General features: G+C 33.9%; 1 protein-coding gene across 2 annotated transcripts in view; it reads left to right on the forward strand.

The window, feature by feature from the left end:
• LOC115211732 (2-oxoglutarate dehydrogenase, mitochondrial) overlaps positions 1 to 20,044 on the forward strand; it is a 67,803-nt gene that overhangs the window by 33,794 nt on the left and 13,965 nt on the right. For both annotated transcript variants that reach the window (XM_029780385.2, XM_029780386.2), the window contains exons 5-11: positions 12,224 to 12,324; positions 12,520 to 12,674; positions 13,509 to 13,655; positions 14,943 to 15,213; positions 16,364 to 16,492; positions 18,070 to 18,249; positions 19,783 to 19,935. In XM_029780385.2, the coding sequence (XP_029636245.1) occupies positions 12,224 to 12,324; positions 12,520 to 12,674; positions 13,509 to 13,655; positions 14,943 to 15,213; positions 16,364 to 16,492; positions 18,070 to 18,249; positions 19,783 to 19,935 (1,136 nt within the window). The remainder of the gene's footprint in view (positions 1 to 12,223; positions 12,325 to 12,519; positions 12,675 to 13,508; positions 13,656 to 14,942; positions 15,214 to 16,363; positions 16,493 to 18,069; positions 18,250 to 19,782; positions 19,936 to 20,044) is intronic.

Below are 20,044 nucleotides of genomic sequence, written 5' to 3' on the forward strand. Positions count from 1 at the left end.
CAGCAGTTGCCTAATTTTAGTTTTTGATTTTTGTGATCTAGGTTCTTTTTTTTCTTTTTCTTACACCAATGACCTACCTACATGCTTGAAAATTTTAAAATTTATGCATTATTTTGACTATTAAAGAAAAAAATTGGCCTTTCTGATAAGGCAGTAGTTACTGACAGTCTTTTATCTTTTGAATGTGTGATAAAAACAGAAACGAAAGAAAAAAACAGGAAATGATTTTATCACGTTGAAACTAAATAGCAATTAAATTACTAGCTTTATACAGTTTGGTCTCAAGTTATTTGAAAGTTTTTGGCTCTCAGTCAACAGATTTTTGGCTTTTTGGTTTGTGTGTGTGTTGCTGGTTTGGTGGAGAAAGTGCTTGTACTCATAGCCTTCCCACAGTCCCTCAGGACCTGTGATACTGAGACAGTAAAGGTTCCTTCTGTTGAACAGCAAGTTGATGGCTGCTAGAAAAACATGGGCTGGAAAGAATGTCCTGGAGGGAAGGGATTGGGTGAAGTAGTTAGTAGGGAGCCTAGTGTGCTGGGTACAATATAGATGATGGGAGATGAGTGAATTGGAAGTGTTTTAGTAGAGTTCACAGGGGATCAACCAGCTTTCAGGAGTATATACCACTATAAGTGGTAGAAAAACAGAAAGAGCTCATTCATGAGTCAGAGGTTTCTGTTATGATTTTTCTGTGAGTTGACATACCTTTTTGCATTTATTTCACTGAGCAGAACCCCAAATGTAGTGTTAGTACTCTAATGCTTCACTCTTTCATTGCTATATTTCTAACTAAAGTGTGGTTTAATTAAATTCTAGTAAGTAGGATGCTTTGATGGCATAGCTATACTTAAAAAAAAAATTATTAACCTACCAGAGTTGTTTGAGACACAATTTAAAAGGTTCGTTAATCTATTATTGAAATTTTACTTCAAAAATGCAGGTAAGTACAGGTTAAAAATCTGTAAAATGTAAAGTTAGACTTTCTTAAAGTATCACCAGAATGTGAGCTGGCAGAATCATTACACCATGTGACAAATTGGTTGGCAGCATTTTGTCCAACTGCTTATATTCTGAGTCAAAAATTTGCCTCAGCAGAATTTCATCTCTAGGCAGTGCTCCAGCATGGCCGTAGTCAAATGACTGAAGTGAATAAAAGAATATAAACAGTTATCAATAAACATATATATTGCTAAAATATTATGTATATACACTTTATATGTATATCATCATCATCATCATCGTTTAACGTCCGTTTTCCGCGCTAGCACGGGTTGGACGGTTTCGACCGGGGTCTGGGGAGCTCGGGACTGCCCCAGGCTCCAGTCTAGTCTGGCAGTGTTTCTACAGTTGGATGCCCTTCCTAACGCCAACCACTCCGCGAGTGTAGTGGGTGCTTTTTACGTGCCACCTGCACAGGTGCCAGAGGGGTCTGGCATCGGCCACGTTCGGATGGTGCTTTTTATGTGTGTGGGGGGGGGTGCAGAAATATAGGGGAGCACCAGTGGGGAGGGGTGGTTCAGAGAAATGATGACAGGTTCTAGGCAAGTAGAATGTAGGATATCGAGAGAGGGGTAATGCATGGTGAAATAGCGTATTGAAGAGGGGGGTTCGAAGAGTAGACACCTATAATGGTGGTGGGAGAAGCGACATCCGGTATAGATGGAGCAAAATATAGAGATATCCGGTATTGGTAGTGGGGGTGGGAGGGCGGGCGCACCGCGCATTGGGAGATGAGGTTTTAGGCGGCAGAAAGAAGACAGGATTGAGATGAAATGCTTTGCGGTGGTGTGAATAAGTTTTTGTGAGTGAAAGTTTTTATGCTTCAGCTAGCATTTGAGACGAAAGACAACGATAACGCTATTAGATGGGGATACAATAATAATAAGGCTTGCAAAAACAATGAAAAGAGGAAACAGGTCGGGAACTTTGCTGATGTTTTTTCATCCTGCGGAAGCGAGTGAAGGTGAGATATATACCGAGAGAGAGAGAGAGAGAGACAATGAAAACAGAGGGAGAACCGACACCACATAGCGAGAGAGAGAATTGGGAGATGAGGTTTTAGGCGGCAGAAAGAAGACAGGGTTGAGATGAAATGCTTTGCGGTGGTGTGAATAAGTTTTTGTGAGTGAAAGTTTTTATGCTTCAGCTAGCATTTGAGACGAAAGACAACGATAACGCTATTAGATGGGGATACAATAATAATAAGGCTTGCAAAAACAATGAAAAGAGGAAACAGATATATATATATATATATATATATATATCTTATTATAAAAGGCAGATTTTATCTGCCTCCCTTTTGGAGTTATAGAAATCTACAATATAGGATTTCTTCAATTACAATTTACCTAGCATTTTTAAGAGTAGAATGCATCGGGTCATGTCAGGTCCAGTTTTTAAAATTTAAACTCCAATTAAGCAAAATTTACAGAAAACTCACATTCTGGTGTGTGTGTCAAATGCTTTTCTTAATGTGGTTTACACCACACGCACACACACAGTGTGCAACGAATAAAATGAAAGTAAATAGCGACAGAGTGATTTGAGGAAGACTAAACTGAAAGTATTTAAACCACTACTCAAAAATAAAAAAACACAGCAAACAGAAACAAATAAATACATAACGATTTACTCCTCACACAATTTCTTCAATTAGAGTGTACCCATGATTTTTCAGAGTACTTCAGTGGGTGATGCCATAAAAAATTTCTTTCAATTTTACCACCAATTAAGACAAAATTCGAGAAAACTCAATATTTTAACATTTCACTCCGAAAGCATTGATGTACATGTGTGCGTGCGTGAGTGTGTGTGTGTGTGTGTGTGTTTGATGGGTTGTGCGACACAGAAAGTGTGGTGTGTAAGTGAAGTGCTTTTGTTAGTGTGTGTAAAGAGACAGACAGAGTGAAAGACAGAAATAAGCGCGCGTAATTGAAAGTTTTCACTATGATATCATCACGTGCGAAAAAATTCGAAGGGTTTTGAACAATTGAGATACAGATGTCACGCCTGTATTGAAACCATTGCTAAGCTGCCATAATTGCTTAATTAAGACTTTGTTTAAATTGAAAGGGGCAAATATGTGACGAGGTTGAAAAAAAATACCCCAGAAAAAAAAAATGTACTGCTGGTATTTATATAATTCACTACTATTTTGCTACAATGTCGTGAAAAAGAAAAAATTTAGATATGTAAATCGAATTCGCCACCCCCTTTTCCCCATTCGCGTTTGTGTAAAAAAAATTATTATTTAAGTTTTAAAAATTATTTACTTTGTTCAAAAAATATTAATATTAATTAATTTTCAAGAATTATTTAATTTTATTCTGTAAAATAGTAATTAATTCCGCGAGGTTGTTATTCAGGCACCTAGAATGGTAACCTTCAACTAACACTATCTCCTCTGAGACCCTGCGGCGCAAGTTGACCAAAATTGAGAGTATGGTAGAAGAAGGGTTGCTCTTCCTTCCGTAGAACATAAAATTCAAATCGGACCATGTTAACACCAAAAATTATTTACATCAAAAAGATGCTTTTTTCTATGAAAATCCCTATTTTTTACGATTTTTTCACTGCTGTGTCGCCACTTTTTGGTGTATTTCGACCAGAAAAATGTTCACAAAATTTTTACTTTTCAAAATTACAATTCCAGCGGGTCGAAACAAACCCGAGCAACGCCGGGCGATACTGCTAGTATATATATATATATGTGTGTATATATATATACATACATATATATATATATATATATGTGTGTGTATATATATATACATACATATACATACATATACATATATATATATATATATATATATAATATATATATATATATATGGTATATATATATACATACATATACATACATATACATATTATATATATATATATATATATCATCATCATCATCGTTTAACGTCCGTTCTCCATGCTAGTATGGGTTGGACGGTTCAACCGGGGATCTGGGAAACCAGAAGGCTGCACCAGGCTCCAGTCTTATCTGGCAATGTTTCTACAGCTGGATGCCCTTCCTAACGCCAACCACTCCGTGAGTGTAGTGGGTGCTTTTTACGTGCCACCCGCACAGGTGCCAGGCGAGGCTGGCAATGGCCACGGTCGGATTGGTGCATTTTACGTCCCACCGGCATATCATTCATATCATTCATATATATGTATATATATGCATATATATGCATATCATTCATATATATTCATATATATGCATATATGCATATACATATGCATATATATTCATATATATGCATATATGCATATACATATGCATATATATGCATATCATTCATATATATGTATAAGTACATGCGCATGTGTGTGTGTGAGTTACCATCTCTTTACCTTGATATTGTGTGATATTGTAAACAAGTGTCACTGTCCTGCAAGCAGTGTCCTTCCATGAAAAATATTTCTGGCCATGGAGAATATTACCTTCCTTGGAAATAGGTGAGGATTGGTGACAGAGAGGAGCATCCAGCCATAGAAAATGCACCTCAACAAATTCCATTCAAGCCATGTGAGCATGGAAAAGTGGATGTTGAAATGATGATCATCATCATCATTATCGTCAACTATTATGTATCAATAACATACTAGAGGATTCTTTTATTTGTTTCAGTCATTTGACTGTGGCCAGGCCGGAGCACCACTTTTAGTCAAATCAATCCCAGGACTTATTCTTTGTAAGCCTAGTACTTATTCTACATACCAACATCAGTTGTCAAGAGATGGTGGGGGGACAAACACAGATACATAAACACACACACACACACACACACATATACAGTGGGGTTCTTTCAGTTTCCATCTTCCAAATCCACTCACAAGGCTTTGGTTGGCCCAAGGTTATAGTAGAACACACTTGCCCAAGGTGTCACACTGTGGGACTGAACCCAGAACCATGTGGTTCGTAAGCAAGCTACTTTACTACACACCCATTCCTGATAATAATTTTTATGGATTAGTAACAAGGGTATGATCCAGGACCTTTTTAGGTCCTTCAAGACATTACCTTGTAGGTATTTCAAGACATGTGATCATATTGTTTAATGCTCAGCCTAAGTCTACCCACCAAAGCAGAAATCAAATTGAGAAAATTCATTAAAAGGAGGAAAAAAAAAAAAAAGAAATTAGTTGTTATGTAGCCCCAGTTAGTTCTAGTTGAATGAACTTACAGCATGGAGGTGGCTGATTAAATTTTTAGGATGAATGACTAAATCCAGGTTACCTACAAATTCAGAGTACCTACAGATCCAGTGCCCAAAGTAAAATGTTTGTGATGTTTGTATAGGCTAAACAACAATATGTAATACATCTTGTAATGAATGAAACACGAAAAGAAAGCAGTGAATAAGGTTCAGATTTAGGACTTCAAATATGGATGGTTTAGGTCAGGGCTGGTCAACCTGAGGCCCGTGGCCCACAGCCTTTTATCTTGCAGCCTGCTTGATACTTTTTCGAAATGGGTTGATTTAAAACTCTTTACTCTCTTTTACTCTTACTTGTTTCAGTCATTTGACTGCGGCCATGCTGGATCACCGCCTATATATATATATGTGTGTATATGTAAAAAAACACAAACTGAGACAATAACGCAAAACATTTAGAAGACGATACAAAAAACATAGATGGGACATAGCTTAAATATTTTATATATGCCCTGATTTTGTCCAGTTTTTCCCTTTGTTCAGATGCTTCATAGCTATCCATTTTATTATACGGAGCACTTATAGGAGCAAACAAGAGTAAATGGGTTTTAAGTTAACAGGTTTTGACTGGTTAGGTCTGGTTTCTTCTGGAATTTTAGTACAGAAATATTGTAAAAGTTTTCCCTCCATTCTCTTTTTGAAAATTATTTCACTACTATCAGAAATTGAAATGTCAGTGTCCTCTACATTTATATTTAATGCATTGAAAAATTGTCCAAATTCAGAGGCACTGTTACTAAATCTGAAACTTATGTAATTTTTAAAATGAGTAGAATATTATAAAAAGAAAAATAAAGGATTTGGGAGAAATAGCTACAAATATCAGGGAACAGTGTTGGACGATGTACAATATTTATATCTAGTAAAACCACATTATCATTGACTCAGACATGATATATGCCTGTATTTTGATTTAATTATGAACATGTAAATCTAGGCTGTTTTGAGTGCTTTGATACTGTATGGTTGCATGTGGGAGTGCTTTGGCAACATGACGACATGTAGTTTTAGTTAGTTGATAACAAAAAGGTTAATGTCAAGTATATATTTATACTTTAGAAATTTTAAAATTTTACATATGCTTAAGTAATGGTTTGTACTACTAAAGTTTTCTGGTGTATTTGTAGCATACTTCGAGGTCAACTTTTTTTTATACATACTAAAGCCATTGTTATTTTGACAATTATATATAAATGCCCTTTTTTTTTCTTTGGATAGATAGAAGTTGGGGGGTGGGTTTAGCTGGCTGGTTTCAAATCTTATTTGATTCTCATCAGAGATAGACTACCATTTCATCTGCTCATGAAGAGAAATATAACTAATATCTAAATATATATAGTCACTAAATCTAGTGTTTGCTCAACTAATTAGTTTTGTTTGTATAAATAGTGATATGTTAGAGACTAATTCAAATTAAATAATTATCTTCCAAACAGGATTTCAATAATGAAATATTTTTTCTCTAAGGTATTTTTTTTTTACAGTTATTCATATCATTTCGAACAAATAATTTTTTGTAGATAAAGAGTGCAGTGAATGTGCCAGGAAAGCTAGCATTAGTTTTTTTGTGCAACTTGTTGCTTGGTTTAATTTTTTTTTTTTTTTTTTTATGTAGATAAAACTAAGGATAGGTCATAGAGATAGGAAAACCTGCCTTGGGAGTGAGCCGAAATGAAATTGTTTCTTCAGTGACTGAACAGACTTGTTTTCCCTCTGACTTCCTTTCAAAAACATACATCAATATTAAAACCATTTGTTTTCTAATAAGACAGAATGATGCAAAGTAAAGTGATCTATTGAATTAAACAATCATCCTTATCTTCATTGTTTTTGCCTATTTTCATGTTGGTATGGGTTGGATGAGTAATCATAGTTTGGGTCCTCATTTGATGTGACCTTTTTGATGGGTTGTGGGATCACGTACATGCATTCTATTTTTGACCTGGGAAGAGTTAGCTATGCAGGTAAAGGTTAATGATGGGAAAGGCATTCAGTTGTAAAACAATACCCCGATAATATGTTCATTTGGCCTATGCTAGCATAGAGAACAAATTCCTTAACACTTTATAGTGGGTGCTGGGGGCAATTTGTCATGGTATCTGTTCTAGAAGCTATGTTCTCAACAGGATATGACTATAGGGTCCTCATGAACCTTCATCATCTTGTTTCATTTAACAACCACTTTACAGTGTACATTTAATTGTGATACCAGCACTAGTGAGGTACCTTAATAAAATTAGTGGATTATCTTGCGAGACAAGAGACATTATACATCATCTCAATTTGTTTTGGGCAACGTGACCAATGGAGTGGATAGAAGAGAAAATGAATTAGGAGCAATGGGGAGAGAAATAATGAGAGACACACTATTGGCTGCTACATATTTGCTGGTGAGAGAGAAAGAGGATCTGTAATGGATTGTCATAAAAATGGTCTATGGAAAGGTACTGTGATGACTGTTAATAACTAGATACTTGGAGAAGAGGTTAGCAATATAAGTGACGCTAGCTAATGAGAGTGTGAAAGTGATGAATAGCAATAAGAGTTATGGACATCAGTAAAAGAGTGACTTGAGTGAGTGATGGCTAGCATTATAAGAAAGTAAATGGGACAGGGTGTATTGGATATCAGTAGATTTTCTGCAATACCTCACTTCTCAAGCATCATGACAAAGGAGAGACAGGGTTAGAAATCTACAGATAGTAAGTGATGGGAATTGCATATGGAAAGTTCTAATGATTCCTTTCATTCCATGGGTACAGTGAATAAGAGATTGGGGATTGAAGCAGGAGCAGTAGTAAAAGATTAGCTGGTACAAAATGAGGAAAAAACGCTCAGATGTAGATGTAAATTGCATATTCCAGCCTCCATCACTACTCCTAATTTAATGTATGTTTCACCAGACTTGCACAGTTGTTTGGATCCACTCCTGCACTGTGTGTAGCCAATTGTCACAGCCCTTAGTCGTCTCCTTTGTGAGATACGACATCTTAAGATCTGTCGTCACTACTTGGTCCTAGTCCTTACTCAGTTTCCATATTCTGCTGGTTCTATTCTCTTGGATTACTTGACATTTCTTAATGCTACTGTCATCTATTTGTATAATGTTCCTACGCTAGTGCAGTTCTCTTTTATGCACAGTATATCGGGTTCCTCTTATATCAAGCCAACCCCCTCCATCATCATTGCACACTAACATTACGCATCTAGCGGAGCATGCCCACTTCATTTTTTTTCTAGTCTTTGCATTTAAAGTGCATTGCTCATGAATCCTCTGTATTCAAGGAACATGCATCATTGCACTTCATATACATGAATTAGACAATCTACTTTGCACTCTGAGGAGAAAATTCTTTGTTGCTAATCGTAGGTAGTAGCTCACTGACTTTTTTCTGACTTAATCTTGCTCTGGCTATTATGCTTCTAAAGCACTCACTTCAACTTCTAATTAGTTCTTCTAATTAACAAAGGATGTCCATTACTTCTAGGAAGTCTTCCAGGCATTTGAATCTTTTTCTGGTCAGCTCTTAGTACTTGTTGCACCTGTACTCCTATCACAATGTCTGTAACTGGCAGTCATTGAATATAACACTTTCCTTTAGTTAACTGACTAGCATGTGCCCTATTCCAATAGACAGTCTAATCATATTGCGGTGGGGTCTAACTGTTTCCCTCTCCTTAATTACCCTAGCTACCATAGTGTTGCTAATTTGAATCAATTACTCCTCTGATTTATTTGGAGAAGGCTGTCTTCAACAACCTTGCATTATAGTACTTTTATGACTATTTCTTTTTGCCATCAACAAGAGCAGTTGTACCATTATCATTCTGTACACAGTTCTCAACAAGATCTCTGGCATTTTGCTTTGCAACTTGAAATATGTCATACATATGAACAATGACAAACCCCTTACTTTCAGCTTTCTCTTTTCTCTTTTCTAACCACTCAATATTGCTCTTTTCTACCCTTTTTCTTCCAGCTTTCAGGCTTTAATCTTTGTACTCTCACAAATCTATTCCTCCACCAGTTCACCTTCTTTTGGATCTGAGATGTTGCATCAGTCACAGATCTGCTCTTTTGCTGTCAGTAGATTCTTCTTTTGAGAGCAATTGTGGTTTTCCTTTCTCTTGTTATCTGTGTCGGCACTTCTATGAACACACTACTTGTTGGTAACTCTTTCAACTTCCATATCCTCCTCCAAATCTCTTTTGCTTCGGAGTATGTCTAACTCTTACTCTACAGTCTCTAATCATTTGTAAAGTTTAAACTTGAGCTTTTATGGTCTATATCAAAATCTTAACCACTGCAACAGCCATAACGCAAAGAAATATGTATGCATGGGTAATAAAGCAAATTTATTATATAAACTGAATGAAAACACAAATGAGGAACTAACTTAGTACTTGGAGAAAAGCTATACTGAAGAGACAATCCTTTAAGTTCATGTTGGTTTCAGTGACTGCTAGTGTGTATGTTGTAGTTGTCTTTAAAGTAAGTAATGTTTGTTGTGAAAATAAAATTGTTCCTGCAGCTTCTTGAGCAATGTTCTATGAGTAATTAGATAGTAGAAATGTAGGGTTGAAGTACTAACAACTAAAAAGTGCTTTGCATTTAGTGCAACTGTGTGAAGATTAACAGAGGCATCTGCTCTACTGATTACTACTTGATAGCATTGCAATTGTAATTTTGAAACATTGCAAAATGTGCAGAACAATTCTTTGCTATATTTATGTTCTTTACTCCAAATTTGTTCAGAATAATTTTTAGATGGGGGATAGCAAGTATGTTTTAAAGATGTTGTTAATCTTGTCATTACAAGTGTATAATTCATTGAAAGAAAGTCGGATTGCAAACAATTTTGTACTTGATTTATTTTCTATGTAGTATAGCATATGCTGACTGTTGATGTAGAGATGTCTACTTTCAACTAATTGTTTAAAGTTGTTTTTTTTTATAAGTTTTGATCACTCCAAGAATTTCTTTTAATTGATCTATTGCATGTTGGCTGGATTTAATGTTTATAGTTTAAATATCAGCTAATTTCAAGAAAAGGTTTCAGACTAATATATTAAATGTACCTATTTCAAAAGTTTTATGTGTATTCAGCTGCACTTTTATTTAACATTTAAAGATATTTATAAATATATTGTATCACTATGTATAAAGATATTGACCAGTGTTCAAGCTTGTCTAATTACAATGTTTATAATAGTCTAATGTCTGATAAAGCTATGTATTTTAAAATGTAAATAAAGTAGAAAGAGCTTAATTTACTTTTTAGATTAATAATATAAATGAATATAATGTGGATTTTAAATTGACTTTTGATTTTGTAGATGAAATATCTGCCTTTTCCTTTTTTTTTTTTTTTTTTTTTAGTATGGGATGGTTATATTCCAGTAGGTTCCTACTGTTTTCTGGTAGATCTAGTTGTTTTTTTTTTCTTAATTCCTAGGTAACATGTATTTTGATGTTATCCTCAGTAATGATAGAAAGGATACTTTCAACTCTGTGATTAACAATATAGTTTTCTGGAAAAGGTCTGATGTTGAAAAATTATTGTTTTATTTTGCAATTTTCTTTATTTGCATTATATTAAAGAGTATATTCATATTTTGTTTTCATGATGTTGCTTTTGTCTAGATAAAGCTGCAATTATTTACAAAATTTGCAGAAATCTGAAAATTAAGTAAATATTTTATATTATTTTGTTATTATAGTCTATTCTTGTTGTAATGGAATAATTTTGAATAATTTATTTAACATTCTATAAATAGGAACTGCTGTAAGCTATTCTATCATCAAGTAAAGATAGATTTTGCAGGAATTTATGAAGTTAATAACTAAAGTGGTCAGCCATTAACTGGTATGATTTCATGTTAGAAATTCTTTTATAATTTGCTTTGTGTCTTCGATTGTTTCTAGAAAATGCAAAGAATCAAAATTTGGTTGTCTCAGGTAAGGTAATATTGGGAATGCAACTGGATTTGAGTTATGTTGTTGTAATTGTTAAAAGCTAATTAAGATAGTGAAACAATTCAAATAGTTACCCAAGAAACTTTAAATGGTTATGAATTAAAATATTTAGTTTTGTAGCTAAATTATTCATTTCTATTTGAATACTCTGAAATCATCTCCAAATCTGTTTTCAAATATTTAAAAGTAGGTATTTTAGCCTATTTCAGTGCTCCGCAGCCTTTTTTCATTTGCCGTATTCTTACATTCTTTTCAAAATTTGATGGTACATCTGAACTAAAAGTATAGGGGAAAAAATTCTGCAGCACTCCTAGCATCGTCTTGTGGCACACCAGTGTTCTGCAGCATACTGGTTGCAGATCATTGGCCTGTTTTGTAAAAATGTTAATCATTTGAATTATGAATTTTTGTTTAAAAATGCTCTTTTTACCATAGTAATGTGGCAAAAATTGTTAAATTTCAAATTGAACTTAGAAATCAAGTTATTTTTTATTAGCTATCTTTTAATAATTTTTCATCTAACAAAAAAAAAAAAGAAAAATCTTGCTTCTTACCATTTATTGGTAGAAATCTAGATGACTTCTCTGTTAGTTTTTTTTATCTTAATGTATTTCTCGGCTTGTATAAATTATACAAATATTAGGATAACATCTGCTATGCATTTATTGTCACCTATTGCTTTGTATATCTTCTATATATTCCTCTTCTCTTGCTTTCGATATTTGTGTGTTGTAGATTTTATTTTATTTACAATTTAACTATCAAGTTAATCGTTGTGATGAAATAAGATTCAAAAGATAATAAACTTTTTGGTGAGAGATTTGAATCACTTCAGTTTTTCCTTAGCATTATTCTTTCATGTATACTTTTTTCATAAATATTTGTATTTTAGTTGCTGTGCTTTTTATTTATTTTTTTTTTTTTTATTGTATATTATGTCTCAAAAAAAAAAAAAATTGGATTAACATTTTTCGGTTGCATGCTTCTTGTATTGATAATGAACAGTTTGCAACTATCTTTCTGTTAGATGAGCCTGATCTTGATAAAGTCTTTAGACTTCCACACACCACTTATATTGGCGGAGATCAAACTGAGCTTCCATTACGTCAAATCATCAAGAGACTAGAGGTATGTAAATCTTCTGATATAGCTTCCTCCAGTTACTTACAGAATGTCTATCTATGATATTGGATGAAATGTATTTTGTGTATTCTTTTCTTTTTGTTTTGAGTTTGGTATACAGTTTTCATTAATGTGTTAACAAGAAGCAATATTTTAAAACCCACTATTCAATGCCTAGAATGTTAAACTATTTTTCCTCAGGAAATTTACTGCCGACAGATAGGTATTGAGTTTATGTTTATCAACAATCTTGAGCAGACCGATTGGATTCGTCGCAAATTTGAGGTACCTAACATCATGCAGTTTGATGCCGAAGAGAAGAGGCTTATCCTAGCAAGACTTATTCGATCAACTCGGTGAGTGTGTTTAAATTCTGTATCTCTACTGAGTGTGATCATTTGGTTGGCAAAGTCAGTCTAATTTCAGTTCCATAGATTAAGGAAAATTACCTTTTAATCTTATACACAAGTGCCCCAGAAGCTCACTTTTGGTCTTTGTTATTTTAGATGATGTATAAATCTGTTTAAAAAAACAACTTTATTAGAATAATAATCTTCTTGAAAGATGGTTAACTAACCTCCCTATGCTATACTCACAACATAGAAATCTATTATGTATGCCTTCTCCATTTTCTTACATTCTATTCACTTCTTTATCTTCAGTTGCTTCATCCTAAAGATGGTTTTAGGAAGTGGGTGGAAGGGAAAAATAGAACCAAAGCATTGTAACAACTAGATGATGGGGCCAAACCACACACACATATATATCAATCATCCTCACCTCACTCCTCTGTCTACAATATTATTTTAGTGCTGTTAGAATGAGAGCAGAATTTGTTATTACTACCATATCATATCCTATCTTAATCTCACCAGTTTTAGAGAATCTGTGAGTCTGATTTTCAGTCATTACCCCTTCTAATAACAGCTATTAGATGAAGAGGAAAATAAAAAGAACCTGGAGAAGTTGGCAATCCTGGTTTTGGCATTATTAGGAACTAAACTGGGTTAGGTATACATTTAAGAACTTTTCTGGTGATTGACATACACAGTACACTTATTTAAAATAAATATAATCATATTGTGAGTGTTAACCATGTTCTACACATTCTTTCTTAGTTTAGAACATTTATTTAAAAAAGTTTTTTAATTATTGGTTTTTAAAATTGCTTTGTGATTCTTGCCTTTTAGATTTGAAGATTTTCTTGCACGAAAATGGTCATCTGAGAAACGTTTCGGTATTGAAGGCTGTGAAGTTCTGATTCCAGCAATGAAGGCTGTCATTGATTCATGCAGTTCACTTGGTGTGGATAGTTTTGTTATTGGCATGCCTCACAGGTTTGTAACTTTCACTCTTAAACCCTGTGATATATTTGTTTTTTTACCTCAAACCATCAAAATAGAATTTGTCTGAAGCAATTTTAGCTTATTTGAAGGATTTATAAAATAAGTAGAGAAATACTTTCCATGACTTCAGTTTTGTTTAGAATTTTATAAAAAAAAACACTATTAAGACACAGTAAATACAGTCTTAGATGATATAACAGTTACCTGGAGCTAATATATATGATCCTGGTTCTTTAGAACTTGATAAATGTAAGTTAAAATTAAAATACACATTAGATTTGGTGTATGCAGTTTGTCTTTAGATTTTCTTCTCATCCTCACATAAAGATTAGCCTTATGCATCACTTCCATGCATTAAATATTTATTCTAGCTTAACCTTTTTCTGATCAGAATTGAGTTTCACTGCATGATTATGTTTCTTGATACCATAGAATCAGTGCTGAGCACACACACACCCCTTCCACCCAGACACACACAAAGCAAAGTACCTTCAATGACAGTTAACACACAGCCAATGAATTCTCTTCACATCTTGTTCTCTTGACCATCTTGTTACAGTTTTAAGGTACCCAGTCTTTTGTCACTGAAAGGGATTAACTGCAGGTTTTGGTTAAAAGTTGTTGCATAACTTCATCAGATTTAGCATTCAGCATGTAGGATATAAATGTCTTGAATTGAATTGTGTATGAAATGCTGCTAACAGATTCACAAGATTTACTGCCTGTTGTTAATTAGCCTGCAGCTCAGTCATAGATGAGTAAATTCAAGGTGAAAAAGCTGTTCAATTCTGACCAGCGCATCATGTTATCAGGCACTGTGCATCACCCAGAACTACATTTTCTAAAGTTGTAGGGTTTAATTTGAGTTTACTACTGTTAATTTTAAGGGAAATAAGGTCAAGGAAGAAATCTTATAAAAATGCTACTTAGAGAGAAAAATAGGTCGTACAATTTTTATGAAGGCTCATCTGAATTGTGATGGGTTGTTTCATGAACTTAGGTAGAAATATAGAATCAGTACTTAGCACTAGAAAAGGCAAAAGTTAGAATTTCATGGTGGGTCAGATGGTTAAAGTTGATATATTTCTTTATATTTTTATATTCTCTACTATAAAAATATTCTCAACATTTACTGTTAAGTTCTCATTTGTTTCTCTCTCTTAAATGATCAAAAACCAAATTATGACTTTTTAAAATGTTTCTTAAACATTTGTAAATAATGTCAATGTTTTAAATCCCATGTTATTTTCTTAATTACATGTTTTTCTCTCTTTTCAGGGGTCGTTTGAATGTACTTGCAAATGTTTGCAGGAAACCTCTGGAACAGATCATTTGCCAGTTTGATTCTAAACTGGAACCATCTGATGAGGGATCTGGAGATGTAAAATATCACTTAGGCATGTGCCATGAGCGTCTGAATAGAGTAACTAACAAGAACATAAAAATGTCTGTTGTTGCAAACCCCTCACATTTGGAAGCAGTCAATCCCGTTGTTCAGGGAAAAACGAAAGCTGAACAATTTTACCAAGGAGATAAGGATGGCAAAAGAGTATGAACACATTATTAATTTTAGACATTTACTATAAAAATCTTGTTGCTGTATGTTCTATTTTTCTAATTCTGGATCATGACTAATGGGGCTGGTTTCTGTAGACCAGCCAATTTAGATTGCTGTGAAAATTTTCAATACATTTCATGATTAAAAAAACATGATATTTACAAAAGTCTGTACGTGAACTGGATAAGTTTTTTTAGGAGAATTTGATGGATACATTAAAAAAAATGTCCTTTGATGTTAAAAGTATTATCTTGTAAACCTTTTTATCTGAGCTAGATTTATAGTGCACAACAGGTTTATGATTTAAATCAAATGCTAGTACTTAATATTTCCATTACAAATACACATAATGGAAAGGATCCCAGTTTTACTTCAGTACTTTTATAGTATTTTCAATTGGGATGTGGTTGCAAACATTTTTTGGCATATTTATTTGTCTCTTCAGTCATAATTTCAAATAAATAGATACATTTAAACAAGTATATTATTTTTGGCATATGTGAATCCAGACATCCAAACATTGGGCCTGAAAACATATTTTGCCGATATTTGTAGCTTAGCATTGTTTATTCCTTTTTTTGACATAAATTTCTTTTTATTGCTACTGTCCTTAGAAATATTTTTCTGTGCAATAGAATCTAAACATTTTTCTCAATATTTTCAATACCATTTGAGGGAGAAAAATTTCCTCATACCAGGTGGTGCTATTAAGTTAGACATGGCCTGGGCCAATAATGGCCGAAACCTATCAAAGTATCATGTTCTGAACTTTTGGTATTGTATAGAATTTGTTAATTTTGCAAAATGAGAGGAGTATCATTTGCACATGCTAATATTATTGTCTGCTAAAATTACACATTGAAAGTTATTAATCATGACAAATAAATACATCAAGTTTGTAAGGAAGGGTACAGTCATGAGATAGTTAGTGATAGTAAATATATTTATGAAACAAATTCTCTTATCAGAACAAAACACTAATTTGTCATGAGATATCTTGTTATCAGGGTTTAGGCCATAATCACCATTGTGTGTCTGCTGGCACTGATTTAATGGGTTAATGGGTAGGTGATAGTGGATTTCAAAATGGTTTGTAACAGTGGTTTATTTTTTATTTGAAATATGTTCTTTATTCTATTAGGTCATGAGTGTACTACTTCATGGAGATGCTGCCTTTGCTGGTCAAGGGGTTGTCTATGAAACGTTTCATCTCAGTGATCTGCCCATGTATACAACCCATGGTACTATTCACATAGTTGTTAACAATCAGGTAAATTATCACCATTTTATTATATTGAAATATCTAATAGAATAATGTTTATTGTATTGTTTCCCTTTTGCAAACACTAATTTTTCTTGAAACCTTTTGGCAAATAATTTATTGTCACTGAAATCTTTTTACTTCAAAGATACAAACCTAAAAGCAATATAACTGTTAGGGAACTGTTTATTTATAAAGATAGTGCAATATTTGTGAAATTGCCCTGACAAGCAAATGACACCATTAGTGAAACTACTCTTCATAAACCTGCAATATTGTGTGTGTGTGTGTGTGTGTGTGTGGGAGAGAGAGAATAGCTCTTATCTCTTTGTAGCTGTTTCACTAATGCCAATCACCTAACACTCATTTTTGTTCACACAAAGTTTTGGTTTCATTTCTTTCAAGCAAAGGCAGAAAGTTATAATTTCAGTGTATTATCGTTGATACACCATAACATTTAGAGCAATTTACATTCAGAAGGATTTTTTTCCTTTATAATGTCCTCCTTCAATGCTAACATGGGTTGGACGGTTTGACAGGAGCTGGCCAGGCAGGAGCCTGCATCACGCTTCTGTGTCTATTTTGGCATAATTGTTATGGCTAGATGCCCTCCCTAACACCAACCACTCTGTAGAGTGGGCTGAATGCTTTTTATCTGCCACTCACACAGGTGAGGTCAGTTTTGATATGGTTTTTAAGGCTGGATGTCCTTCTAAATGCTAACCACTTTACAGTGTGGATTTGATGCTTTTTAAGTAGCACCTGCACTGGCAGGGTCACCAAGTAACTTAGCAAGGCAAGAAATCTTTGAGAGAAGAGGGGAAGGGGCCATTGAAGGAGGTGATCTTCTGTCAGATGATGAAAGGTCAGAATGTGACAGAGAGACAGGAACAGATGTCTAGCTGCAGAGGCGGTACATAGTTACCCAGCGAGAGTTAACAAAAATGAGGGCAAAAACAGGTGTGCTGCTGAAGAGGAGGAACATGATTACCTAAAAAGAGAGGGGGAGTTAACAAGAAAGAGATGTCATGCTGTAAAGGAGATACATGGTTACCTAGCCAGAGGTAGGAGAAAGAGGGAGAGAGAGTGATCAAGAATGAGTCAGAAACAGGTTTTTTGCTGTAGAGGAGGTCCATGACACCTCAACCAGAGGGAATAGCAAACGAAAGAGAGAGAAAGTAGGAGACAGCAAGAGCAGGAGAGGGATGGTAGTAAGGGCCAGGGTATGCTCACAAGGAGCAAAGATCAGGGCATAGATGGGATGGTAGAGTAAGGAAGAGAGAGATGAATGGTGGCAGGTGCTGGCAGAGTATTGCCAAGAGGTTGCAAGTAGAGAGTTGGGGTGGGAAATGAATTAAAAAATGAAAATGTAAAATAGATTAAGCAAATTTACAGAATCAGAAGAATTTTTGAAATACAGTGTAACCTCAGTTACAAATGTGCTTGGAAGATTTCCTCTCTTCTTCTTCATTATTTTCTTAAGAGAAATTAAGATCAATTTAAAATAAACCTCTGAATTATTCATATGGTTGCAGAGTAGACTGCTTTTGACTTGTGTATATTGTTCTTTTGTCTGTTTCTTTTAGATTGGTTTTACAACTGATCCTCGTGTATCGCGGTCATCACCTTACCCTACTGATGTTGCTCGAGTAATCAATGCTCCAATATTTCATGTGAATGCTGACCATCCCGAAGCTGTGATATATGTTTGCAAAGTAGCCTCTGAATGGCGACATCGATTCAACAAAGACGTTGTGATTGATCTGGTAAATTCCATGTCTTTTTACTGCTTGTTTGGAGTATTTTAAACTTCTGTTGTTTTTTAATTTAATCATTGAAACACATGTAAAAAAAAAAAAAATTTTTTTTTTTTAGTCTACAAAGAAGCTTATCAACTAAAACACCTTGTCAGTAATTTCGATGTTTCGGTCGCATATTTCTAAATATTTGCAAAAGTATTATTAAAAATATGAAAATATATTGGCTTAGTTATATTTTAGTTTAGCAGAATAAGCATTAATTTGGAAAAAGTGAAGAATATTTTAACATTCTTTTCCAATAATTTGATTTTGAAAATCTCTACCAAAATATTCGAATATCTTTAATTTTGATTGTTCTTCATTAGATTATGCATTTCCAATGTCTTTTTCTTACCTGCTTTATACTGTTGAAGGTGTCGCAGAGAGAGTGAACTCCTGGATATCCTGCCAATTTCAGAATCTCTTAGGGTTGCTATATTGGAGTTGTTTCCTGCTATTATTCCTGGCTCATAAGGATGGCAAGCTAACAAATATTAATTAATTATACACGACTCCTACTCTTATGTTTGTAAGCTTTATCTACAACATTACCTATTTGCAGCTAAATGAACTGAACCAGCGAGTGTTTAGTATTGTGGCTATCAGACTGTACAGCTTGGTGATGGGATTCGAAATGTCGTCAAACATTCTGCAACTAGTCACTCACTGTCAACAAATCTGCTCCTCTACAAGATGTTTCTTTTAACTGGAAACTTGTGAAAGTTTTTGCAATTTACATATGTACATGTATATATTCACCCGACCCTTCACCCCTTCACATATATACTCATACTTTTTTTTTATTGCGTAGTTTTGTTTTTATTAACAATATCAGGCTCCGTAATATTTAGATAGCTAGAAAAGTATTTTTTCATACTTTATTTTGGTAATTTAAAAAATTCATTAGAATAGTTTTTTTTTTTTTTAAATACAGTAACATTTTTAATTGTACATTTTATAGAAATTGGAACAATGCAATGTATCTTTTAATACTAACAATAAGGTGGTTGAAGTGCTTACTCTTGAATTCTTTACCATCCTTCATTGTGTTTATTGATGTACATTTTTCAGCCATCATAACTTTGTGGAATTGATCTTCAATGATAAATTGCAAATATGCAAATTTAAGCTTGTATCAATATTTTTAAAGTGAAGATAGTGTAGGATAAGGTGTGCTATGAATTTAGTTGGACAAATTTTCCTTTATACATTGTCTAACCTTGCATAATGATAGAGTATATGGTATTCCCTAGATTTAGCTTAATACTATCAGCCACTAATTTGCTCTATATTTAATTTTTAATTTTTAACCGTACTTGCTTATTAGTAGTATACCATTGATCTGCAATATATATTTTAAACACTATTATTGCCAGTTTTACATTTAATTGTTGAAGTAAGTTGTTTCCTTGTGTATATGTTTCTGTCTTTTCTGTGTATTTTAATGTACAAAACAGCTATCTCTGATGTAATCTTGGATTATATATGGATCTTTTACAGGTGTGCTACAGGCGAAGTGGACACAATGAAATTGATGAACCCATGTTCACTCAACCTCTTATGTACAAAAAAATTGCCAAACAGCCGACTGTATTAGCCTCCTATGCTGAGAAATTAATTCATTCTGGCATTGTGTCTCAACAGGAATATGAGGTGTGTATTAATGTTACCTTCATAAATAAGTTTTTGTTTTCTCTACACTTGTAACAACTTCTATCCATGATAGCATAGAAACTAAACATAAAACAATAATGATGATAGA

The sequence above is a fragment of the Octopus sinensis genome, linkage group LG5 (assembly GCF_006345805.1).
Source record: "Octopus sinensis linkage group LG5, ASM634580v1, whole genome shotgun sequence".
NCBI lineage: Eukaryota > Metazoa > Mollusca > Cephalopoda > Octopoda > Octopodidae > Octopus > Octopus sinensis.